Source organism: Ambystoma mexicanum, chromosome 4p (assembly GCF_040938575.1).
Source record: "Ambystoma mexicanum isolate Mex_15411 chromosome 4p, UKY_AmexF1_1, whole genome shotgun sequence".
NCBI classification, from domain to species: Eukaryota; Metazoa; Chordata; class Amphibia; order Caudata; family Ambystomatidae; genus Ambystoma; species Ambystoma mexicanum.
In genome coordinates, this window is record NC_090927.1 from 908407129 (window position 1) to 908434780 (window position 27652).

Sequence of the window (27652 nt, forward strand, 5' to 3'; positions counted from 1 at the left end):
TGCAGGGAGGCGATGCACCTCGAGTTCTGGGCCATCCAGCAGGAAGTTTCGAACTCAGCAGTTCATCTGGCCGGAGACGACAACGAGACGGCGGACACTCTGAGCAGGCAGAGCACGATCTCTCACGAGTGGGAGCTGGCTCAGGAGATTCTCCTGGAGATCTTCGCCCTTTGGGGGACCCCTCAAGTGGATCTCTTCGCCTCCAGTGTCAACCGGAAGTGCGAAAGGTTTTTCTCGCGGGAATTTCCTCCAAAAGGAGCCTTAGGAGACGCGTTCGTGGTGGAGTGGTCATTCCCACTGCTGTATGCGTTTCCTCCAGTCCCCTTCATCCAAGTGTTGCGGAGGTTACGGAGGTTCGGTTCCCGGATGATCCTCATTGCTCCGGCGTGGGCCCGGAGGACGTGGTACCCGGACCTTCTAGACTTGTCCATCTGCCCTCCACGTCGTCTTCCCTACCGAGACAATCTGCTCTCACGGGAGAGGGGTCAGGTTCTCCATCCAGAGGTCAGATCCCTCAATCTTCACGCTTGGCTTCTGAAAGGTTGAGGTATAAGGATTGGGACCTCCCTGAAGACGTGATGGAGGTGTTGCTCTCGGCCAGGTGGCCGGCAACTAAGTCTCTGTACCTTTGCCGTTGGAGAAAGTTCTGCGACTGGTGCAGAGTTCAGAATGTGGATTCTTTTGAATGTGACATTCCCATGGTTTTGTCTTTTTTGCTTCTTTGGCCCACAGGGGCTTGCAAGTGGGAACCATTAAAGGTTACCTGGCGGCGCTGTCCATATTTAAGCGCTCGTCTGAAGAGTGTTCCTATTTTAAGATTCCTTTAATTTCGCAGTTTTTGAAAGGGCTCACTAATGTGTTCCCTCCGTCACCTTTTTTGGTGCCAAGTTGGGATTTGAACCTTGTTCTTAAGTTTCTTATTGGTGCTCCGTTTGAGCCTTTACATTCTTGCCCTTTGAGGCTGTTAACTCTGAAAACTGTTTTTAGTTGCGGTTACTTCTGCTCGCAGAGTGAGTGAGTTACAGGCACTTTCAGTTAAGCCACCCTTCACTGTATTTCACAAGGACAGGGTTGTCCTTAGAGTGCGTCCTTCTTTTCTTCCGAAGGTGGTTTCGGAATTTCATTTGAGCCAGAAGGTTGTTCTTCCGGCGTTCTATCCTCCTCCGCAACCTGGTAAGGAAGAGGAGAGGCTTCATAGGCTTGATCCTAGGAGAGCGTTGAGCTTTTATATTTCGCGCATGTCCCGGGTCAGAGTGGACGATCAACTTTTCATTGGTTACGCTGGAAAGCGTTTGGGACAAGCTGTGATGAAACAGACTGTCTCGTTGGATTATTTTAGCTATCTGAGTGTTACCGCTTGGCGGGTAAGGACCCTCCGGCTGGCTTGCGGGCCCATTCTACCAGAGGAGTGGCTGCGTCTACTGCCCTGCAGAGGGGAGTTCCTATTCGTCACATCTGCGATGCAGCCACCTGGGCTTCCGTACATACATTTGTACGTCACTATTCCCTCGATTCCATCAGGGGGCAAGATCTGGCCTTTGGCAAGGCAGTTCTCTATTCCGCAATTTGATTGGGCATGCTAAATTTGTATTCTAAAATCTTTCCCACCTCCTTGCTTGGTACTTCTTTGGGAGTCTGTCATAGATATGGAATACGTCGGAGGACCCAATCCCCTCGAAGAGCAAGTTACTTTCTTACCTGGTAACGTTCTTTCGATGGGATGGTCCGACGACGTATTCCATATCGCTCCCTCCCTGCCTTCCCCGCTGCAGAATTTCTTTTGCGATTGCAGCTTGCGTTCCGCAAGGCCTCGTGTGTCTGACTGGCAGAAAACTGGTGGCACACGTTCTGGGAAAAAACTATAACTGAGGCTATGGGCGTTGTGCGTCCTACTTATCACATCGGGTGACGTCGGCCGTCGGAGAAGGTCCTCGGGGACGGCGCATCAACGTCATCGACGCAGGACGCAGACGCCAAAGATTTTCCGAAGCAGCACAGCTGTGGACATTACCTGTCATAGATATGGAATAAGTCTTCGGACCATCCCATCGAAAGAACGTTACCAGGTAAGAAAGTAACTTGTTCTTCTCATTCAATGCAAATGGGGGGCATGGTGTTGTAGCTCCCTAAAAGGCTACTCTTTCCACAACAAGCATAACAGTCTAATTTAAGTATGCCACCTTCCTTCCAGGACTTCCAGTTTTTAAGTTGTTGACATGACATAATTATGAACGTTTTGTTTAAAATAATTACAGACTTCTATTTACACTTTTAAAGGAATAGTGTGCTCAAAAATGTTATGAGCTTTAAAGATGGGCAATAATACAAAATATATAATAAAATATTTTGTAAATGAAAGTTCCTATGTAAAATTTTCCACAAATAATGTTTAAACCTGTTTAAAATCAAGCACTAGGAGGCGTCCATTTTGTGAAGTGGACGAGCCTCCTGTGCTTGAGTTAATCTCTGCCCTTGCGGCACTAATGAAACAAAAGCCACCTGCTGGTAGCTATTATTACAGCAGAGGCTTTTGCTTCATTAGTGAGACCTGGAGAGCAGAGAAGTGATTTTATAAATGCAACGTTGTTGTATTTATGATTGCTGTGGTTAGAAAACAATGGAAATCATAAAAACAACATTGTATTTATAATTGTAGTGGCTTTCGCTTTGAGTCTTTTGGGCTCCACTGGCCCCGAGGGACCCGGGAGACTCAAAATAAAAGCTGCTGCGTTCATAATACAACACAATTGTATTTATGATTGCAGCGGTTTCTAAGTTTCCCAGGCTTCTCCAGCCCAGGAAACATAGAAAGAAAACCACTGCAATCATAAATACATCACAGTTGTATTTATGATTGCGGTGGTTTTAATAGGAAAAGTTAAAAAATAATCACTTACCAGGCAGCAGACTTCCTGCCTGCATTTGCTGCTCTCCACGTCTAACTAATGAAGCAAAAGCTGCTGCTGTAATAAAAGCTACCTGCAGGTGGCTTTTGTTTAATTAGTGCCGCAAGGACAGAGATTAACTCGAGCACAGGAGGCTCGTCCATTTCACAAAATGGACTCCTCCTAGTGTTGATTTTAAATGGGTTTAAACATTATTTGTGTAAAATCTTACATAGGAACTTTCATTTAAAAGATGTTTTATTATATATTTTGTATTATTGCCCATCTTTTAACATTTTTGAACGCACTATTCCTTTAACTGGTATGATCAAATCTTTTAAAGAACTTTCTGGCGTGTTGGAAGACACGCAGGTGTAGACCCAGAGTGAACAGTGTCCATAGTAAAGGGGAGCATCATGTGTTGCCCAAGGCAGGGTTATCCAGCAAATCGCGGTTTAGAAGTACTGCCTCTGCTGCTTTAGCATAAAAGCTTTGTTATTTTGTACAAAAATGGAAGGACAGTTACAGCCTTATCTCTCGATGTTTTCAATCTGTATATTACAATGCTAGCCCGCTTAGCACCCATACAACCCGCTCCCACCCCTACTCTCCAACCCCCACCCCAAGAACTATCATAGACTGCTCTGTATTTCCCTGTACAATGTGGATAGAAAAGGACGAGAGGACATAGATAGTGGTTATAAAACCATGAAGGCAAACTTCTTCTTGATCTGTTTAGCCACACCACGCCCTCCCATGAGATCTTAAGTGGAGATCACTCGCGTTCACCTATGCTTGTAGCTTTTCTTTCCAAAAGAATGGTCTTTCTTGCTCTTAATTGTTTCCTGCATTGCTTTAGAGAAATAGTTTGAGAAGATCATTAATTTGAACAATTGCATAAACCTGGCAATGACCCTGTACTCCAAACCTCGAGCATGCATTTATGTTAACAATGTGAAATAACCATGCCTCGATGTGTCGGATGAGGATGTCCCATTTCTCCCCTGCTGTTTTGTACTTCTTGCCTTTTGACCATTCAGACCCTTGCCAGAGAAATGAAGGAGCTCTTGCTGATTCTAGAAATGGTCAGAGAATACTTGGGTGTTTGCCTGAACCTATACAAAAATAGACGCCATGGCCACTGCTAGGCTAGTTGGTGGGGCAAATGTTCTGGTAGCAGAGATCAAATGGCTTAAAGACTGGCGTGTCATTTAAATGTCAATCGTCTTTTGAAAATGGAGTTTTTAAATGTTTAGAAAAACTTTTATTCTCATTGTTTCTTTGTTTCAGATTTTATCTGACAAGCATTTATGACCATTCAATATTTGAAGCTTTCAGTAAAGTAGTTCAGAAATTAATCCCCCAGCTGCCAACTCTGGAGAACCTGCTCAACATCTTCATCTCGGTGAGAAATCTTAAGTTTGGGGTGCTGAATTGCTTGCTCTGTGCCATTCTGCAAATCTAAATGATGATCACTATAACACAATAAATAATTCAATCAGAAAATCATCAGTCTCAGTGTTGATTTGCTTGTTAAGTGGGCTTTTTTCGTTTTTTGAACAGTGTTGCCAGTTTTATTTGAGCTAGGAAAGAAACCTTTTTGAATTATTTGGTGAGATGAAGTAGGATTATCCCAAACCACGTAAGTGGCCAAAACATCCCAAGAACAAGATCAGCGTAAGCTGGTCCCTATCGCCCAAGATGCAGTGGTATGTGAGAATGGCGTAGATCAATTTGACGATTAGGAGCTGAGAGCAGCCCTCAAAATATTTTCGGTACACTGCCCCATACCGTAGCAACAATTTCATTTATTTGATATAAATGTGCCATACTCCTTCAGGTTTTTTTGGTGGGTGGGGGATGTCATCTTGTCTTTGAAGTAGATTTTTAAAAAGAAATCTGGGCTTACTGTGGATTAAAAAAAGCATTGTTTATTTATTTTATTTATTGCATTTGTAAGTAGTGCCCAGACACAGAGGTATCACAGCGCAAGTCTGAATAGTTAAAGCTGACATTTATTAAATGCTGTTTCAGATATTTTACTGTAATTTAGAAATTAACGTTTTATAAATTGAAATTATAGTAAGTATGTTGCTTATTGATAACATTTGATTGCCAAAAATGCAAGTTGTGTCAATAATTGGCCAGAAAAAGAGATGGGTCAAAATAATATATGAGCGATTTTTATTAATTCCATAGTTTAGTAAAAGAAAAACAATGTTTTGATTCAGCTTCCAATACACCTTTACTACTTATCCTGATATTGTGTTGCGGGTATAAACACATCATGCTCATTTGACAAATGTTAGTGTAACAGGAGAACCAGGGTATGTATTACACTATGCTGTAGAGTGACAAAATGTCAGTCATGAATGCCGTACAATGATCAATAACATTTATATACTGTTTGAAGTTGAAAAAGGCCGTTCGTGCTCCTTTGTGAAACAATATCTCCGTAATGTTGTTCAGTTGTGCCAGTGGTGCTTCTCCTTTATGCCAGTGGAGCTGCTCACAAATGCCAAATAATGTTCAATCATGCCATGGGTGGTACTTGCTTATTTATGCCAGTGATGTTGCTCTGTTATGCCATTGGTGCTTTTCAGTCATGTGATGAGGCTAATTTACATAAATGGTGTCTGCCCTCCTGCACCAGGGGGCTTTTCTTTCCACAATGAAAATAATGTGCCTCCATTATGCAGAGGGATGCTTTATGCTAAGGGGGCTGCACGGTTATGCCAGGCATGGTTCAGTGCTTTTAATGCCGATTAGTTACGAAGGATAGGGGAATGTTATCTGGTCAAAGGACATTTGTGTGTACATTTCTCCATTTGTGCCCCATGTATAGTATTGCAGGACACGCTCCTATTCTCAGTAGTATGTGCTTTCCGACCCTCCACACCCCCTTCTGTCTGGTTTGCATCTCTGCAAAATAACTTAATCCCTGAGAAATTGCACAGAATTATTTAATGCAGATTCACAGAGGTCACCGGAGTGATGTGCTGAAAAATGATATTCGACCAACCCCGGGCAAAACACCTTCAGCCAGTATAGGAATTGGAGTACAGTACCTGAATTTTCCTTACATCTTGGCCACCAAAGCGTGTTGGAGAAGTAGAGCCATCTTTGCCAGTGGCCAACACATTATTTTTTGTTGTACGAGTCGTAGACTTTTAAATACACACCTATGTTGTACTGGGAGGATAGCTCAGCATCAACGTGCTTTCCTTGGAAACAAGACTACACAAAGCAGTGCAGGTTCGATCCCCGGGTCCGCGCTTAGGACGAAAAAAAACGATTGTGCAACTAAAACCCGACAAATTCCTGTAACAGCGCCTCGATGCCCGTGGGCTGTGTGAGCGCTTTAAAAATGTAAAATTAAATGACATAATAAATAAATATGTTTCTGGCAGTGGAAAGATGGGTGCTTGTCATTTGTCCAATCCACGTATCTGCCCAGTCTAAATGCTTCTTTTGAAGAGGTGGCAACTGGTTGCAGTTAAGGAGCTTGCAGAAAACTTAAGCTTTAACAAGACCATCTTCCTAATCTAGAAAAACGTCAGAGAAATTGTCATTGAATGAGAAAATATCGAACGCTTGGTGCGTATTTGTACGAGATTACGAGATACTCATAGTGCATTAAAATAGAACATTATACTTGATGCCGGTGTGTGCAGTAATTAATAGATTTTGTAGAGACCACTCGCACTTAGCGCTCGGCCAATACAATTCTTCAACGTCCTCAAATCCATTGTCCATAGAATGAATATCCCAAAGCCTGGAAAAGATGTTTATGGTGTTTAATTTCTGGTGGCCTTATTGCACAAAACAGCCAACACGTGTTTCGACGAAGTGTTTCTCTCAAGGCTGTGCACATATTTTCCAAGCAAATTGTACAATGGTGGATACAGTGATAATGTTTGGTTCACATTCGATAATTCGTAGAGTTGATTGTAACATGAAAGTAAAGATAAGAATAATGCATAAAAAAGTACATAACGTAAAGTAAGTGCAAATTATTGGTACATAGCCAAACAGAGCAAGATTCCGGGCGAAAGAGAAGGAATATATGGATTGAGAAAGATAGTTATTCATTCAGTTTCATGATTAGTGCAGCTATTGTGGTTAATTGCAACGTGTTAGGTATGGTCCACATGGTTTTATTTAAGTGAAATTGAACTGGATCTAAACTTTTAACTTTTAAGTCCCATGCACTGTAGATTGCCTCTGGCAGTGCTCCTTCAAGAGTGCTTATAATTGTACTACATGTGTACGTAGTGTGGGTAGTATGCCCAAGGTGAGTTGTGCTTCTACCAACCATATTAATTCTATTGCATAATCGCAGCGGGTTATGTCCCATTCTAGATCATTCACTATGGGGGTGCAACTAAAGTGGTAGTTGTACGAGTTAGGTATGACTAACTAAAGCGGTTAAGGACTCGCCCAACAAGTTCTTTAAGTTGCCCTGCAAACCAAATAGACAGCAATAAATGTGTAAATGGGCATATGGCATTATACCATAGCAATCTGACTGTATATGCCCAGACCTCTTGTGCTCAACAAAATCAGCCACAAGAATGTTAATATGTTGAGAAAATATAAGAGCCAATCCTACCTATGTAGGTTGTCCCGATTCCCTCGTAGATTTAGACATTGCCTGGGGTCTTAGATATGGCTTTGCCCGTCTAATAATTTGAAGCTAGACCTCTCTGTGTACTTACTGGTCAATGATTGAGTTGTCCTGTAAGGATTCACCTCACGATGCATTCCGCATGCTAATAACGCGGCGTAGCCATCAGCAATGTTGTTGTTACATTGTCGGATGCCATGCACGGGCGTGATGTCATGTTATGGAAAGCGCAGTTAATTGGGAAATGTAGTCCCAGATAAAACAACTCTTACTCCATTGTATTATTGTACGCTTCTAATGTGCGTGTACAGTCAGTGATTAAGGTTTCCCCCTCAGATGGTGTTGGGCAAATAAATTATTGCCAAATACATCCTATTTGTAATCCTATTGTTCAAATCGTTGGGCACAGGTGAACAAGTTACTTACCAAACTGGTAACGTCCTTTCGATGGGATGGTCCTCCGACGTATTCCTTATCTTTGAAATAATGCATTCCTGCTTGCTGGCCTCAGACATTTTTCCAGTAGAGGGCGCTGCGCGTCGATGTCCCTCGAGTCGTAATGTGGAATTCGGAGGCCACCTTTTGGAGAAAATTGGGCTTCACTTGTAAAACAACCATATCTTTATGAAAGATTGTCTGAGAAGGTTAGCAAGATAGAGCTTGTAATTCGCTCACTCTTCTGGCAGAGGTTAGAGCCACTAGAAAAACTGTTTTAGGAGTGAGAAACCTTAATGAACAGGAATTAAGTGGTTCAAAAGGAGTACCCATCAGAAACTTTAAGACTAGGTTTAGGTTCCACAATGGAACTTGAAAAGGTTTTGGGGGATAAATGTTAGTTAATCCTTTCAGAAATTGAATAACTAAGGGTAATTTGAAATATGAAGGCTCCTCAGCAGTACGCTTAAAGATTGACAGCGCTGCGAGGTAGCCCTTGATCGTACCAACTTGCAGACCTGAATTTGCCAAGTAAAGCAAGAAAGATGACGCCATCGGTGTATTACGTGAAAAGGGTTCAATATTCTTTTCTCTACACCAGCTGCAAAATTTGTCCCAACTGCAGCGGCATAAAGTCTTTGTTGCTGGCCTTCAGGCTGAAAGCAACACCTCCATGACGTCATCCGGGAGATCCCAATCCTTGTATTTCAACCTTTCAGAAACCAGGCGTGAAGGTTGAGGGTTCTGATATCCGGGTTGGAGAACCTGACCTCCCTTCTGCGAGAGAAGATCCTCTCTTTGCGGAAGACGAATCAGAAGGGCAGATGGACATGTCTAGAAGATCCAGGTAGCACGTTCCCCTGGGGCAATTAGGATCATGGGTTTCCGGAATCTTCTCAACCTCCTGATCATTTGAGGAATGACGGGGACTGGAGGAAATGCGTACAGAAGTGGATTATCCCAGTCCGCTACGAACGCGTCCCCTAGAGCTCCTCTCAGGGGAAATTCCTTTGAGCAATACTGATCGCACTTCCTGTTGATGCTGGTGGCAAACAGATCCACTTGAGGGGTTCCCCAAAGGGCGAAGATCTCTTGAAGGACTTCCTGAGCTAGTTCCCATTTGTGGAAGACTGTGCTCTGCCTGCTCAGAGCATCCGCCGTCAAGTTCTTCTCTCCGGCTAGGTAAACTGCCGATAGAGAGATTCCTTCTTGAATTGCCCAAAACCAGAGCTGCATTGCCTCTTTGCACAGTGGCAGTGACCCTACGCGTCCTCTTTTGTTGAGGTAGTGCATGGCCACTGTGGTGTCCATCATTATCAGGACATGTATTCCCTGTACTGATGGCAGAAAATCTTTCAGCGCTAGCCTGATCGCTCTCAGCTCCAATAGGCTGATGTGTAGTCTGGACTCGGATGGAGACCAACGACCACTGATGGTCAAGTCGTTGGCATGGGCTCCCCGCCCTGTGAGTGAAGCATCCATGACTGTTATATCCGGCCATGGTTGCCAAAACTGTTCTCCTTTTAAGATGTTCTCCCGACAGGCCCACCAATGAAGGTCTCAAGCTACTCTGTCTGGAATTAGGAGATATGACATTCTCCCTGAGAATTGTGACCACTGGGTCCTTGGTGCCCACTGGAGGGATCTCATTTTCAGGCGAGCCTCTGGCACTAGGAAGATGCAGGATGCCATGAGGTCGAGCAACTTAAAAAAAGTCAAAGGCTGGAAGACGTTGGGCATTTTGAAACCTGGTGACCATCTGTAGAATATCTTGAGCCCTCACCTCCCAGGGATGTGTCCAGGACTGCTCCAATGAACTGAGGTCTCTGTGATGGTATCATCTATGACTTCTTTAAGTTGATGGAGAAGCCCAGCTTGTGAAGGAAGTAGCAAACATAATCTAGATGGATCTGAGCCTGTTCCGGGGATACTGCTCGGATCAACCAGTCATCCCGGTAGGGGTAGACGTGAATCCCTTCCCTCCTTAGACTTGCAGCCACAAACGCCATTAGCTTGGTAAAGACCCTCGGGGCGGAGGTCAGCCCAAATGGCAGAACTCAAAATTGATAATGAGTTGCCAATTGCGAACCTCAGGTATTTCCTGTGTTTAAGATGGATTGACACATGGAAATAAGCATCCTGAAGGTCTAGAGATACCAACCAGTCCTGAAGCTGGAGGGCCTGAAGGATCTGAGAAAGGGTTACCATCTTGAACTTGTCTTTCCTGAGGAACTTGTTCAATTCTCGCAAGTCCAAGATGGGTCTCAATCCTCCGTCCTTCTTTGGTACTAGATAGTAGGGTGAATACCAACCCTTGTTCCTCTCCCCTACAGGTACTGGTTCTATGGCACCTTTCTCTAGCAGGTCTGAAATCTCCTGCATAAGGAGCGGGTCTAGAAACTTCAAAGAGTTGTTCCCTGGTGGATGACTCTGAGGAGTGTGTAGGAAAGGCAGGCAGTAACCGTGGGCAACTGTCTCCAATGCCCAAGCAGCTGACGTAATAGCCTGCTATTCTGCCAGATGTTGAGTTAACCTGTCCCCTACTGGTGTCTTGTGAGGGGAGACCTCAAAGGGGTTTAGAAGTGGCTGACGCAGATGCTGAGGGTAAAGTAGCACCTGATGCTGCAGATTTTGTACTTTTGCCCCGTCCACCACAGGTGAATCGTCTCTGGCCCCTTTGAGTTGGCGGTCCTGTGCCTTTTCCGAATGCGGAGTAAAAGCGAAAGGACTTAACCCTCCAGGATGACCCTGTGGGTTGATTTGGAGTTTGCTGGATTGCAGCCCTAAGGGATTTCACTGCTGCTTTGGATGTTTGCAATTTCTCCAGGCTGTCATCAGCCTTCTTTCCAAATAGAGAAGTGCTGTCAAAAGGCATATTTAGAAGTTTGGCTTGCACATCTGGAGCAAACCCAGACTTCCGCAAACCTGCGGATTGTGGTACTCGTCGCCATGGCCCTGCTGATACTGTCAGCAGAGTCAATGCCTGTTTGAAGGGACTCGCACATTGCATCCTTTCCATCCCTGATGATGTTTAAGAATGCTTCCCGTTCTTCCCCTTCTGGGAGACAGCCGCAGATGAAGCACACTCCCAAAGTGTGTGGCTGAATCTTGCTAGCGTGCAAGTGGCATTGATAGATTTAAGCGCCATACTACATGCCGGAAATACTTTTTTTGACATCGCGTAAAATCTTTTATCATCTCTGTCTTGTGGAATAGTGGGGTATGCCGACTTACTGTTTGATGAAGTCGCTGCCTGCACAACTAAACTCTCTGGAGTTGGATGTTTGCTTAGATATTCAGGATATGAAGCTGATACTCTGTATTTAGCAGAGAGTGATAACTTCAGGAGTCTCCAAATTTGCAGATATTTTTCTTTACAGAGCAGCATGAAAAGGGACAATGGGATCCTCTTGGAGTCCTTTATCTAATATATCAGTAAGGTCATCTTGCTGAAAAGAAGGTGCAGGTGTAGTCCACCCCATAAATTCAATTATTCTAGCCATAAGAGCCCTAGAAGGTATCTCGGCATGTTCTCCAGGGTCTGGTCTAGCAAACCCAACTTCTGGAGATGTATCTATACCACTTGCCTCATGTACAGACTCCTGTAGGTCTTTTAACCTATTTTCTTCAGAGATTAATTCCTCTGGAATGGTTATTGTAGTCCTTTGCAGACCAAAGGGTCTCTCATTGTCAGTCCTCCCCTTCCTCATATATGGAGGACAAGGCTCTAAAGTAATCAGACCTTAGATATGGAGTAAACCCCATTTCTAGAGAAGGAGCCAAATTTGTTGTTACGGCCTGAGAAAACGTGGTTGTCGAAGTGGACGTTGTAGGCTTTGACAATCCTGAAAAGGGCGTTGAAAACATCGGAAAAGGCCTCGATTAACTTGAGAGGATCGGAATACTACTCGGCGGCGTCGAGATTGTCGATGGCACTCTCAACGTCATGGTTGGGGCTTTCGACATCTCTGGTGCCTGTGACGTAGTGGCAGTTCTAGGCTTGTCCTTCATCGGGGTCGAGAGATTTATGCGTCAAAAGTTCCTTCGACAAAGGTGTCAATGACGCAGATTTGTGAGTCGAAGGAATCTTTGACGGCGGCGTCGATGACGCAGTCTTATTGCCTTTAGTCGAGGGTTCATGACGCTCTCGAGTATTTTTACTCGCCGGGTTCAACGACTCACTGCGTTTTGATTTTTCGGGTCTTTCACCCAGGGTATCACCTTTAGACGTCTCCGAGGGGGTTGAGGCTGCTTTCTCAGAGACTCTAAGCATTTTTTTTGCGGAATTCCTCCCACTTAGCCGGAGAGCTGTGTTTCGTGGGGCAGGTGACCTTTTCTGGGGAACTAGAGGAAGAGGGAGATCTATGACGCCTCTTCTTAGAGTGTCTCGATCTCGAAGAATGATGGGAACCGCTTCGAGATCTCGATCGGGAATGTTTCTTTTGACAACGAGGAGATGAAAGCCTTACCTCTTTCTAACTTCCGCTTACGCTCCTTCAAGGCTTTCGCCGTCATGGACATACAGTCCTCACACTCCGAACAGTGATGCTCCGATCCCAGGCACCACAAACAGATCCTGTGAGGATCCGTTAAAGACATTTTCTTTCCACAGTCGTGACATTTTTTGAAACCGGACCGTGGAGTCGATTGGTTCGGATGAAGATGCCATCGATATAAATTTAGATTTTCGAAGAAATAAGATTTTTATGAAGAATGTAACCGAGCGTTACATTTCCGAGGCAAACGAAGCGTGGAAAAACGGAACTGAGCAGCGGACGCTGCGCAAGTCTATTTATACTCATGATGACGTCGGCGCCGATACAGAGGCTGTCGAGGGACACTGACTTGAGGGACGTCGACGCGCAGCGCCCTCTACTGGAAAAAATGTACGAGGCCAGCAAGCTGGAATGGATATCAAAGATAAGGAATACGTCGGAGGACACAATCCCTTCGAAATAGGTGTTTGCACAACTCAGCCCGGTGGACATTGGTGTCTTAGCAGTCAAACTCCAGAAATCAATGAGGTAACGCATTTAAAATACCTAGTAATCATACGTTGCTTGAGACTACAAAAAGATGTACATGTTAGCTATATGTTAGAACGGATTCCACCAAACCTAATTCTAATTAGGTTCTATAATTGGTATTGTTGAACAGAGCACCTCCTAATCGATGGAATTTAATTATACTCTAATTATTTGTTGAAAATATATGTAGCTAAGGTCTGTATCGGGTGCAGCGCACATTTGGATGGTGATTGTACAAGTACATCAATATACAGTTTGTTACAACCTCAAAGCGTATGCATGGAAGGCCTATGTCAAATATAATGGGATAAGTTTCAGTTTGTAAATCTCATAATGATCTTACCTTTTTACAAAAACACATACATCTCATGTTCCTTGTTCAGCCCATCTGTTGCACATCTAAAAAGACAAATGTATCTAGACTCCATCAGACGTAGTTTCAATGGAAGTCACCTCCACATTTATTGCATTTGACTCTCATTAGCCCAATTAATCTAATATCCTGTCTATTATCCATTTTGTGCTTTTCTTGCCAATGTAGTGATAGCAGCAGTTTGGGATCCCGACTGCCAAGGTTGGCCAAATGCTCCCGAATACGTGTACAAAGTTGTCTGATGGTACTGCCTATGTATGCCTTGTTGCATACACAGATAATTGTGTACCCCACATGAGTTGTCTTGCAATTTATAAAGCACTTGCTATGGATTTCAGTTCCGTCTTTGTACTTAAAATTGTGTCAGTCAGTATGTGCAAGTACCACATTTGTGGAAACCTTTGATTTTTGGACACCAGTCTGAGTGAGTTGCCACATTGTTTGGGCTAAGAAGGAGGGACACAATTTATTTCTCATTGTCGGTGCTCTAGTATATAAAAATTGTCGTCCCCTGTCAATGTATGGTGAGATGTCTTTGTCCATGTGTAGTAAATGCCAGTGTTTTTGCATAATTCTGTGTAATGTCTGGCAGTCCTGAGTATTGTGTGATTATGTTAATGCGACTAATGTAGTCTTGAGATTTAGTACCACATGCCTTCGGTGTATATACTATCATCTTTGATCTATCCATCACTTAAATGTTTTCTTTTGCATCATTGATTATTTTTGCAGAGTATCCCCTCCTCAAAAACCTCTTTGTCAGGAGCTTACACTCTGACATATTCATCATTTGAGCTGCAGTTCCTACGCGCTCTGTAGAATTCCCCCTTTGGGATGTTGTTGATGTGGATGCCCTGTGACGGCTACTAGCATGGAATGTTGAATTAACTTCTGTACTTTTACGGAATGTAGTTGTTTCTATTCGTCTCTCCCTAATGTAGATATGCAAGTACAGAAAGTTACTGTATTTCGAATCACAATGCCCAGTAAAACTCAATCCAAATGTATTGTTGAGAAAGCTAGTGTATATACAAAAACGTTCCTTTGACCCTTTCAATACAATAACATCATCAATGTATGTTTTCCAGATAACAATGTTCTTAACATATTGATTTGGATTCAATTACATATGCTGGAGTTGATAGATAAGGGCAAATCGGGGTCGCTCATGCTGCTGGACCTCAGCGTGGCGTTCGATCTGGTTGACCACCAGTTACTCCAAGCTGCACTAGATAAAATTGCAGGGTGCTCTCCATCAGCCTTGGCTTGGCTAGCGTCCTTCCTGAGTGACAGGAAGGCAAGAATTCACTGGGGAGATAAATTCTCAGAAGCGGCCCTTATCCTGTTTGGAGTCCCTCAAGGAGCCAGTCTGTCTCCATTGTTATTTACTTATACATGCGAAGCCTCGCCTCTGTCACCTACTGGAAAGCATCGGTGTATTTTTCACAAACTACGCCGATGATACACAGCTTGTCTTCGAATTAACAGGAGATTATGTCACAGTGCCAAAATAGAGGAGGTTTATAAGGTCATTGACACCTGGATGCAGACAGAACTTATGATTTTTGGATCCCGTCAATCAAGATCTAAGTTAGGAGCACAATACAAGGAGTTTGCTATAAAAGAAGCCATCATCTCAGTGTTGCCACAAGTTAAAACACTGGGGATGATGGTGGAAGCATCCGTTGGTGCCGAAGCCCAAATCAACTTCTTAGCTAAAAACAATGCGTATTATTTGCGCCTCCTAAAAGCCATCGGACCCTTCATTAACGAAGTAAATACTGCAAATATCGCAAGTGCAATCTTACTGTCTCGCTTAGATTATGGTAATGCTTTGTTAATGGGAGCCACAAAGAGGGAGCTACAGAGATGTCAGGTCCTGCAGAACGATGCTGTCTGTATAGTTAAGAAAACCAAATACGGTGAACACATATCAGCAGGAAGGAAGGATCTTCATTGGCTTAGAATAGAAGAGAGAGTCAACTTTAAAGCCATGACGATTGTACACCGATGCCTTTTTGGTGTGGCTCCAACCTACTTCAAAGAAAAATTCTCGCTTTATATATCAAAGAGATTCCTTAGATCAGCAGATGTAGGTCTCCTGATGGTCCCAGAGGTCAAACGGGCAGCGGGTAAAGGCAGAGCTTTTCCGGTCAGGGCAGCCACATTTTGAAATAGGCTCCCAGCAACCCTGAGACAGGAAAGTAATTACATCACTTTTAGGAAATCACTGAAAACATTCTTATTTCAGTGAATTCCAAGATAATAGGGCACTCTCCAGGCATAGCTATGGCCAACCTAGAACCACAACTCCCACCTCTTCATGCAAATCTTATTCTTAGGTTTCCCCGCGCCCTGATGCCTGCGGGCTTTCGGCATGTTACAAGCACATAGAAATAGAAAAGAATGGCGATCTTTAAAATGTGCAATTAATAAATTGGCTAACGATTGAGCAAAATTAGCCCGCATTGCAATACCCTTTGTTTGTAAATGGTCAATTCCATTGAACAAAAAAGCATTGTGACCAAGTGTAAATCTCAGAAATTCCTTAATCATTGATACATGTTCCATCTATGAGGCTGAGTGCTTATGAAATGTGTCTTCAATTGCCTGGATAGCTAGTTCATGGTCTATAGAAGTATAGAGTGCTGTCAGATCAAGGATTGCTAGTAAGTACCCATTTTCCTCCTTAAGATCTTGAAGGATGGACATCATGTATGTGCGGTCTCTAATGTATGATGGTATACAAAAGACATATTCTCTGATTCTATTGTCGTTGTATTTAGAGAGGCCTTCTGTGGCCCCACCTATTCTGCTAATAATGGAACAGACTTCCGGTAGGCCCTCAAATTTTTTTGAATCTTAGGCAGGAAGTAGATTGGGCATGATTGGATTTTTGTCGGATAGGCAACCTCGTTCATGCCACTCTTGTACCATTGTGTACAGTTCTTGGATAATACTTTGCATCAGGTCCGAAAGAAGTTTTCTATAGAAGCCAAGTGATGATTCTAAATGAGCAGTACCCATTTTAATGTAGTGTACAAGATTGAGATATGCCACATTGCCGCCCTTGTCTGGCTCTTTGATTACTATATTCTTGTCATTACCTAGCGCTAAAATGAGCCAGACGCTCACCAAGCTCAAATTCAGAGCATTATGGCTACTCCTACATGCTTTCATGTCTAGGTGTTAATAATTCTCCTGAAATGTAATGTAATGTTTATTTATGAGGGGCTTAGAAAAAATCTTGCACGTTTTTCAACTCCTTCTCCCCCCTCCCAGGTGGGATTGCACAGTTAAGAATGTCCATTTCCAACATTGATTAATGGTTGATGAATGCCTGCAGGTTCTATGGGACAAAAAATAACTAATATGGGTTCATGAAGATCAAACTGTGCACAAGAAAAAATGCTGATTCAAATGTAATGTGTCACCCTATGGTAAAGAGTCCTTCTTACTCCTTAGCACACTCTATTCCACAAAGCAGTCTCAAAAGGATGGCCAACACAAAATTCCAAAACCTAGCCTTTATAAGTCCTTAGCATCCAGGTTACCCTAAATAATAATGTAAATATTCCAAAATTTGGCCGAAAGTAAAAGTTCACAACCTGCTCTTCAAATGTCTAGCCCTATTCTAATAAAACAGAAACATAAGCATTCTTCCAGGCAGGTTCTGGTAGCGGTTACTCAGTCTAGTCTTGTTCTCAGTCTGCTAGGCTCTCACCTTGTATCCAAAGTCCTTTCCCAGGGTTTCAGACTTCAGGCCTTCTCTCCTTCATGCCATGCTTCTCCTCTGCTTTCTATCAGTCAGACATTTCTTGGCCTTTGGGATTCGCAAGAATCACACCAGGTCATCTACCCTGTTTGTGGCTTTATTAGGGTTTGCAATAATTTGTATTGGACTTTCACTTAAGTTTGCTGACAATCCTCCCTGGATGTGGGTTTCCCGATGCTTCACATCTTGTCCTACAGGGTCCTTGGGATTCTCCGGTTTCACAACTCGTCCTTCCTCGAAATTCGATTCTTCAATTTTCACAGCTGATCCTTCCTGCACTTGTTTGTTTAGTTGCAGAGGTGGCTATTTCCCCCACCCCCTGGTCCTTGTCAGGGAGCTGATAATATGCCATGCTCCTGCGATAGGGCAGACCTGTCTTCTCACACACTTGGATCTTCTGGTGGATAGCCTCCGGTTTAAGCCTTCCAATTTATTCCAAAAACATGGTCATTTGCTCAATTTAGAATTTCCGGCCCTGAACCATGTATTCTAGTTTCTTGGATCTTCCTCGAAAAGGTTCTTGGACTCCTACAAGTAGTAGTCCTTTACTGGGTTTGGGCTTGGCTTCCAGGAGACTCCCTCTTCTGAAGGGTGCCCGAGCAAACAAGTCTGTCTCCTCCATGATCCTGTCCTCTTCTGCCTCTTACAAGTCTTTTTTATAGTCGCTAAGCTGGGGCTCGGCCCCCAACAGTACCTCTTTGTATTCTCCATTGTTTATTCCCTTGGAAGCCTTTAACTTATCTCATTATTTGTGTTGCTCAGGTATTGTTTATTTGCTTAATTAGTAATAGTGAGGCAGAATGCACACCAAAACTCTATAGTCCTGAAACTCAAAGCTTCATAAATATAGTGGTACATAGGGTGCTGGGGAGAAAAATGCAATGTTGCTATTATCATGAAAAGAAACTAGTGTCCTTAAGTGATGGACACTGCCATCCCCTGCACACCGTTACCGCTGTTATTATGAACAGTCAAAACTTGATATGTCTATGTAATTTATGTAAGTGATCAGTATTTCTGGAATAGGACTGGAGTAATTCTTAGAAACTACATATTCACGATTACATTTTTAATACGTTTTAGACAACGAAAATAAAAATGATGACAATAGCTTAATGCGTTTCAGGTCATTCCCTTCGTCAGGAACAACATTATGATTCTTGCTGTTCTTCAATTTTCAGAAGTCATTTAAAGAATAAATGAAAGAAATGTATTTGCAAAGATGCAAACTCCCCCTTCTTCCCAGAAAGAATGCAGCCTGTGCTAAAAACTAACTACAGGTGCTTCTGCGGTGGTTCGTCACTATGGCCAAGCACTGGCAGCACACAAAGTGACCCACCAGCTGTCTACTGTCCGTTAATGGTCCATGTAGGCTAAAAATAGGGATTTACATGTTCTGTGCGGCAAAATGCAGAATGAGACAGATAAGTATTAAGTGTTGGGGACCCTACAGGGCCCATATAACATTAGCAGGAGGAGTGAAATATGGATAGAATGAATACAAATTGTTTATTAAAATGTTTAGTTTTTCCTGGGGCTAGGCCTCAAGGTTTGTAGGTAGTAACATGTAGAGCAGCATGCCCTGACAAAAACCGCTGGCAATGAAGAAAATAAGGCTTTTTCAGCATCCCTAGTATGGAAGAAGGATGGTTTGGGATGAAGTTATGGTCCATATACAGTGACGCCACTACATCAAGGCAGGACTATATAAACCCCTGCCTAGCACCACTTTGGCAGGAAGGGAACAGAAGAGGATGGGAGAAGACTGTTCCGGCAGCAGAGTCCTTTGCTACCATCCTCATTTTTGTAAGATTAAACTTGTTATCCTTACAAGATAGACTTTTTGCCTTATTCCCCTAGAGGGGTGTATTTATTCTGGTGTGAGAGTAATTAGGGACACCCTTACACAACTAAGACCTCTTCTGTTTGAGTGCCATAGTGCTCTCATTACTTGTGCATTCATTGCTTCAAACATTGAAAAATATAACACTGTACATTGGCTCTACTAAATATGCTGTCCACCAGCTGAAAAGTCTTCAAAATACAGCAGCACAGATAGTCACAAATGCCCATAGATGGGACCATATGACCCTGGTTCTTAAGAGTCTGCATTGTTTTCTGGATAGTACTCGGATCAAGTTCAAACTCCTTATTTTTTTGCAAAGCGGTCTACAGATGTACTTCACTGTGCATTAAACAATGTTTTTGTTGGCACAAGTCCTCTCTACCTGCACGTTTGCTCTTATGTTAATCAGTGGTTCCCAAATATCAGTAAAGTAGAGCTTTTGGTAAATCTAGCACTGTACAGTCCAAGTTCTGGAATTCCTTCCCTGTCAAAATCTGCGACATCTCGAACCATCTCCAGTTTAGTAGAAAGATGAAAACTTTTATTCTACATGAATAGGATGATGTTACAGTTTTTCTTTCTTTTTATGGGGTATTTGCGTGCTTGGATACCTTTTTGCATGGTAGCACCATATCTGCTGTTCTAAATTAAACTGTGTACAATATGGGCAAAGAATATCTAAATTTAATATGTACAAGATATGTGAACTGTGTAGGTACCCTTCTAATCCAGTAAAGCAGGATCTCATTCAGTGAACTTTGTTGTATTCGAACAGAAAGTGTAACATTTTATTGACTTTTAGACCCTTCGAAGCACTGCTCAAAGCCTGATTGTACTCTGATGTACGAAGACCGTGGCATAATCTTGCATAAAAGAAGCCAGATCCAACACTGGGGGACAAAGAAAACTGCAACCCTAAATTATTCTGGAATGGATTCAGTAGGGGAATTGCCTCTCTGCCCCGAACGTCCTCTGCTCCTATAGAATCTATGATGGCTCCAAGAAAACAAAACCCCTACCCTAATACATGTTCTTCCATCCCTAACTGGGGCTATAAAGCCCCTCCTGTGTTTTATCTTTGAAAGGCAGCTACCTGGTACGATAGGAGGAGGGAGGATGTAAGGACTGTGACCAGTGGGTAGAACCAGAATAATGAAAATGACCATGTGTTATCCAGCCATTGCCTCCAGTACTCCATCCTCGTCACAGTCCTTACACAATGGCAATATAATCAGCAGTACATTCCTATCCCTGGCTGTCTTGTAGATCAGAGAACACTCTGACATTCGAAATACATGCTAGAAAATGTTTTTGCACACACTTAATTAGGGTTAAGACTGTGAAAGCTGAAGAATCTTGAAAACAAAGTCCAAAGACTGATCACCATAGAGGGCGTTAGAGGGCCAACCAAGATGGTCGCTCCTCTGTGAGCTCCCGCATGAATCCTTTAAATCGCTGCTCCTCTGGCAAGCAAACAGCACAGACCGACGCGTTTAGCAAGAAAAAGAATCCTCAATCACGGTGGGCCAGACTTTCTGCACCTGAACATCAACACCTGCGCTGGGCCGAGAGTGGCTTCGATCCTCTGGAGTAGGCGGCCCCAGAAGCGCAGCAGAGAAGGCCAGAGAGAGAGACATCGAACACCACTGTGATCGGGGGGCTTTGCGCCACCAAAGTGCCCCAGACCTGGTCTGGAACCCTCTGCAACTCTGGTGGGCCAGGGTGCGACGCGCCCGACGACCTCGACCAGAGCGCTGTGCTCGGAAGCGCCCCGATGCCCCACCTGTCTGACGGGCCATCCTTTCGAAGCCACCCCAGACGGGCCACGCCGAGGCCGGCTGCGGAGACGGATTGAGGAGAGGATCGAACTCCCAGTTTGCGGCCACCGGCTTCCAAATCGAACAGACGTGCAGGGCCGCAGGCAGCAGTTGTGAGACCGGAACTGAGACAGAGGCACCCTGTCCAGAGGATCCACCGGCATGAGGTGAGAGGCTATGACGGCGGCCCCCTCTCCCCCTCCAGGCTAAACTGAGCAGGATCCTAGGCGGCGACACCACAACCCCCTCCTCCCGCTCATCGTCAATCGATCCTCCAGAGGGACGACACCCGTCACAGGCAGAGAACGGCAGTGCCCCTCCTCCCATGGAACAGGGGAACTCACTGGCCCTAAACAGTCCTCCGAGCTGGGGGACGAGGGCGTGCATGATTGACACTACCGGACTCTCAGGCTGCACCCAGCTGAACAGCCAGCCCCATAGCCCGCCAGAGGGATCACACGGAGCAGCTCTCGTTCCCATAGCCATCGTCCGTTATCCATTGTAATCCTGCAGTGATTCCGTGAGCAAGACACTCTCGCATACACGAATCGAGTGGGCCGTCCTGCTCCAGGCCATCTCCCGCTTCAGTTCACTGCGCAGACCGCAGACTTTAAGGAGCCCAACACACACCAGTTACAAGTTTCCTGAACGTATTCACGGGAGATAGATGCACCATTGGATCACTCAAGGGACACAAACTATGGTGAGAGCGCAATACTATGCATAACACCTGCAAGAACCACATACTGCTCGATGACCGCTGCTCCATCGATACCGGAGATAAGGTCCCCCCAACATGGGCCAATACCAACACGAGGGAGTCAAAGACAGCTTGGGCATAACTGAAGGGCCAGGGGTTACACCAACATAGAATCCACATCACAGTAAGGAAGCGCCAGCGGCAACCCGAGTCACAACTAAGGCAGGACTCAGCACCCTTCTAATAGATCACTACAGCAGAACGAGAGCTCTGATGTCATATACGGCGATCAGACAACCCTGCGCCATTGCTTCACTAACTGGAACACAGAGCCAGGGCCTGAGCCTTCGTCTGGGGGACAGCATACCTGTCGCATAAAGAACCATGCCACCACAGCCCTCAAATCTCGAGCCACCAACACCCCTCCCAACAGCCAGGGGTGCGCCCGAGGAAGCTAACACAACAACGCCTGTCTCTCTCCTGGCTTTCCAACAGCTAAATACACAACTTGGTCCGGGACGGTCCAGACCGATCTGCGCCTACCTCTCCCCACCCCCCTTGCCAGGCCTGGACCAAAACCCCGAGCCCCAGGCTTCACCATGGGGAAATCTGAAAGATCACAAAGGCAGCTGAATTTTGAACCTGGAGCCTCCACAAGAACCACGAAACCCAGCACCCGTCCCGAGTCCCCCCTGGGGAACGTGACCCAAGAGGAAGGCACTTCTCCAGCTATAGACAACGCGAAATCCTGTTAGACCTGAAGGCTGGAATCGGCAACCTCAACAGCAAACTCGATGCCCTGTCCTCCAAGGTTGGCCAACTGCAGCATTGCTTAGACAAGCACGGAGACAGGTTGGACTTGGTTGAACAAAGAGTCTCCAATCTAGACGACAATGTTGTTATGCGAACAGTTAGAGTGGCAACATTGGAAGGCCAAATGAAAGCAACCATCGCCAAAAATGAGGACCTTGAGGGAAGATCCTGGCGCAACAATATATGGCTGGTTGGAATCAGGAAACCGCAACTCCAGACCAAAATGGAGGACCACGTCTAGAAGATATGCAGAGAACTTTTCGGGGCAGAAGCACTGTCGCAACTGTTTATCTTAGAGAGAGCCCACAGGATCCCGACAACTAGGCCCATTCCGGGCGCTGCACCACACGACCCATTATTGCTAAACTCCTTAATTATAAGGACAGAGACTTGATCCTGCGGCTTGCCAGAGAAATGGGGGAACACCAATAGGACAGGGACACGATCCACTTCTACCCAGACTTATCCCCATCCATCCAAGCACAGAGAAGGTCCTTCGCCGGCGTCAAACATCATCTACAGGACAACCACATGACATATTCGATGCTCTTCCGCTGCAAAACTACGTGTCCAGCACGATGGGAGAGTACCATTCTTCTCCTCACCAGAAACTCCTTTTTGGACAGCATCGGGTGCAGACCCCTCAATAACATCTCAGGATTACCACAAAGAGACAGAGCGTAGAGAAACCCAACGTGAAGTCAGAACTGGAAGACTTGGTCAGGAGCAACTAGAACCGACACCAACGCCAGAGATCCAAAACCCCTTTTTATCATGGGAGCCTCATGGGAGCCTCCCATCTTGAGAGGACACTAGCGCCCAGAGCGCAGCACTGTTAAGTTAAATGTTCTTCAGTTTAGGGAAGGGGAATAAAAGATGGCCAAGTTGGGGGTTGCCTGCAAAAGGGAGGGAAGTACAAACTGTTTTTGGAATTCACCCACCAAGACCCGATGCCCTCGCCACTCCACCCCGCAAAATCTGCAAGATCAATCCTATCGTAACAGCAATACAAATGGTCGAAGCGTCGGGATGAGACGGTCTCAATGCTGTCATCTACTTCTACGGAGCGGACTATCAAAATAGCCATGAACAAAAAAGCCACGTATCCAATTCAAGGTAGCTACATGGAACATTAGAGGAGGCAATCTCCCATCCAAGACATGTAAAATCCTACAATACTTCAAGAGACACAACGTCGATGTTGCTTTGATCCAAGAAACACACCTCCTCCCAGACACTAAACACTTCTGGGCCTGGTCCTGGGGCTGTCATAGGTACTTTTCATCGTATTCATCATACGCCAGAGGGGTAGCCATCCTCATTGCCAAGAAATCCGGTTTCAGCTTCATCAAGTCCGAGAAAGACACTGAGGGCAGAGCACTCCTTGTCAAAGGGATGCTTGCAGGGAAAGAGGTGGTTTTTGTGAATTCTTACACCCCCAACGTTGATGGGGTAAACCACTTCAGCTGGGTATTGTCACATCTTGAGAGTGCAGAACCTGCGACAATCATCTGGGGAGGCGACCTGAACATACCATTGGACCCCCTGAAAGACAAGTCACATGGCGTAACCGCTCAACAGTTCAAAGCTAGCTTACAAGTCCAGGAAATCTGCAAGACGTATGATCTGATAGACATCTGGAGACACAAGAATTGGGACACACAAGAATACACCTTCCACTCAGTGGTCCACAACACTAGCTCTCGTATCGACTATCTTCTGGTCTCCTCCCATAGCCCATTCCAATGGGGAACGTGTCAAATCCTGGCCAGAACCTTCTCAGATCACTCCGCAATCATGCTCGACTGCAACCTCCCCGATGTCAGATATAGCACTCCGCATTGGTGATTTAAACCAGGGTGGCTACTAGACCAAGTGTTTGCTGCGGAGCTGTGGGACAAGATCACAGCGTTCCTGGACATTGGAGACTCTGTTAACTCTCCGGGCATTCTCTGGGAAACACTAAAATGCTTCATCAGATGAGTGTGCATAGTGAAGGAGAACGGTATCCTAAAGTTGATCAGAAGAGAACTGGCCACTAGTGAGGCTCGTCTGAAGAGGCTAGAAACTATATGCTTCACCACAGATGACCCACACTTCCAGGCAGAACTGAAGGAGTAACTGTTGAAGTTCAGAGCCACAGCGAAACGTGAGCAAACATTTCTGGGAAGTGGACACCAAATCCGCCAGTACGGGATAGGGGAGAAACCCGGCGCCCTACTAGCCCGTGTGATAGCTGCGGATAGAAAACCCACCCTTGTGGAGAGAATACGTACCACGCAAGACAAGTTGGTGTACACAGAGGAAGAGATTATTGAGGAATTTCGCGCCTTCTATCAAAATCTATACAGTGCTAGACACAATTCAGACCCTGAAAGTTTACAAAGCAGACAATACAGAGCTATACTGGGTAGAGGAGGAACTCAGACAGCCCCTGAACGAACCCATCACCATGGAATAGATCTCTCAAGCGATAAAGGGTCTACCTAACACCAAGGCCTCAGGCCCAGATTGCCTAACAGGTGAATTTTATACAGCCTTTGCAGACACGCTGGCCCCCCTCCTCATTCGTGTATACAAAGAGGTGTTAAAGTCTGGCATCCTACCGCAGACCCTCCGAGAGGCCAATATGATCCTCTTACATAAGGCAGGCAAACCCCCAGAAGACTGCGCTTACTACAGATCTCGTTAATCAATCTGGATAACAAGATCCTAGCAAAAATCCTTTCCACCAGATTGCTCCCGCTGATGCCTGGCTTGGTGCTCGCTGACCAGGCGTGCTTTGTCCCCGGCCATAGCACAACGTTTGGCATTAAGAGGCTGTTCGCTACAATGGAAGCACTTGACCCTGCCCAACAAGCAATCGCAGTCCTACTCTATGCAGAGAAGGCTTTTGACTCTGTCGAGTGGCCTTTTCTATTAGCAGTCCTCAGATGGGTCTAGGTGGCTACTTCATCAAACTGATCTCCCTCCTATATAACAGCCCGCAATCCTCCATTATCCTGGATAAGACGATATCTGCCTGTATACATTTGCAACGAGGAACCAGACAAGTTTGCCCTCTTTCAGCCCTAATATTCGCATTGATAATGGAACCTCTGGCATCCTGACTACGGGCCCGACAACTCCAGAGAGGTCCTTCCCTTGGGCCCCACAAACTGGTAATCTCCCTTTACGCAGATGATGTGGTGCTATTTATCCAAGACCCGATTGAAAGCCTGAATCCCATTATGTGCAAAGTAATTAAGTTTAGAACCATTTCCTGGCCTAAAAATTAATTGCACAAAATCGGTAATTTTCCCTTTAACACCGGACACCAGAGAGTTCACAGATGACTATGTGTTTAGATGGGAGAACTCACATGTGCGGTATTTAGGGATCCTTATGTCCCATGATTATCAAGACATATTCTGAGATAATTATGGAAAAGTGATGGAATCCCTACGGGAGAAAGTGAATAGATGGAAGGCACTCCCACTAACGCTAGGGGGAAGGGTCTCGTTGGTAAAAAATGGTGGTTCTCCCCAAACTCCTTTACCTGTTCATTAATATCCCCCTCCTGTTATCATGCACTTTCCTGAGAAAAGCCAGGAACTTGGTCCTCGAGTTGCTATGTTCTGGCAAACCCGCAAGTGTGGCTTACACAACACTCATCCTCCCAGTGTCCAAGTGTGGCTTAGCACTTCCTGACCTGGAACGGTACTACTGGGCTGCCCAAGCACAATTTCTTAGCTACTGCTACACCACACATTTCATAAGACCACATGTCCAGATAGAACGAGCCCTTGTATCACCCAACTTGCTAAGAGCAGTCGTCATAGGCCAACTCCTGGTGCCCCACAACACGCTGAATGTAGTCCTTTCTACTTATGCAATTTGGATGAGATTAGCTCAGAAATACGGCATTCAAACCAGATTCACCCCACAGATCCCTGTTAAATTCATACCAGGACTACCTTTATCCGCAGAAAGTTTTCCACCAATGGGCAGAAAAACGGCATATACACACACTAGGAGACCTGTTTGCCGGAAGTATCTTCTTAACTCCCCCACCCCCCGCACTCCCCCTCGGCAGGCTAGAGAAAAGGGAGGTGTCACATCCCTGGACACATTTGTATACTTTAGACTTTGCTACACTCTTCAGGCGTTCATATCTTAGTTCCCACAACAACCACCCACGTGTCAGCTACTGAAAAATGTGGTCCGAGCACAGGGCGAAGGCAGACTAGTATCCATGATATATAAATCCCTCTTGGATGATACCGACCCAACATGTACATGCGCTAAAGCAAGATGGGAAAAATCCCTGCAAGCCCTGTTTCCAGATGACTGGGCATTTATCCTGAGGCAGACCCAGAAAGTAGCACTGAATACTCGGTTTAAAGAAATCCTCTTTAATTACCTCCATCAAACCTACTATACTCCAGCCAAGAAATGCTTACAAAGACCAGACTTGGAGGCGTCTTGCGCAAGATGCAGTGCCCCGGCAGCGGACTTTCTCCACCTAGCCTGGGAGTGTCCCGACATAGCCCAATTCTGGGATCAGGTTCTTCGGACAACCGCTGCAATAATAGGAAAGGATCCAGTACCCACCCCCACAGTAGCACTACTTGGGATGGCAAGACTTCTGAAACCTACAACAAGGAAGTTAGCAGGCGTCCTGCTTGTGCTTGCACGTAGGAGAATCGCTATGTCCTGGGGGGCGTGGCCCAGCTCCTACCTTAGCCAACTGGCTAAAAGACATACTCTATTACCAAGACGTAGAGACAGAGTTCATCAAGACACTACCTCTACACGCGCATCCACCGGATATCTGGGGACCCTACATCGCTTACCTATTTGCTGCTCCTGACGATTCCGCTTCACCAACCCGAGCTCAACAATCCACTCAAAGAAGTGTGCATGACAACCCGGCTACGGATGACAAGATCTGAACATTGGGACTAGACGAAGAGACAATATCCTTTACATATTACCGGTGCGGGTAGGTGGGGGACACACAGGGCGCTTTTGTTGCCACACCCACCTTGGGGTGCTAGTGTTTGTATTCAATTGGAAAAATCAAAAAATAAAGTTTGAAAAAAGACTGATCACCACCCATTGATAAGCGATAATGCTTAATAAATGTGTGAGGTGATTCCCTAGTGGCTGTGTGGCATGTTTCCTGAAGGGAAACACACTGGACTTCAGCCCATGAAGCGGGAATTCCTCTTGTTGAGCGGCCCTGGGAGAGGGCTGAAAAGAGGTACCTCTGCGTGAGTCTGTAGTAAATATGGCCGGTTGGACCCACTTGTTAAGGGGGAAGGATGCACACTTCATACAACAACAAAGCTGACAAACCAGTAATACAAATG

At 45.1% G+C, this 27652-nt stretch overlaps 1 protein-coding gene across 1 annotated transcript in view; it reads left to right on the top strand.

The window, feature by feature from the left end:
- LOC138452873 (ras-related GTP-binding protein D-like) overlaps nt 1–27652 on the top strand; it is a 309285-nt gene that overhangs the window by 15372 nt on the left and 266261 nt on the right. Inside the window, exon 2 of the mRNA XM_069605222.1 lies at nt 4176–4290. Within this exon, the coding sequence (XP_069461323.1) occupies nt 4176–4290 (115 nt within the window). The remainder of the gene's footprint in view (nt 1–4175; nt 4291–27652) is intronic.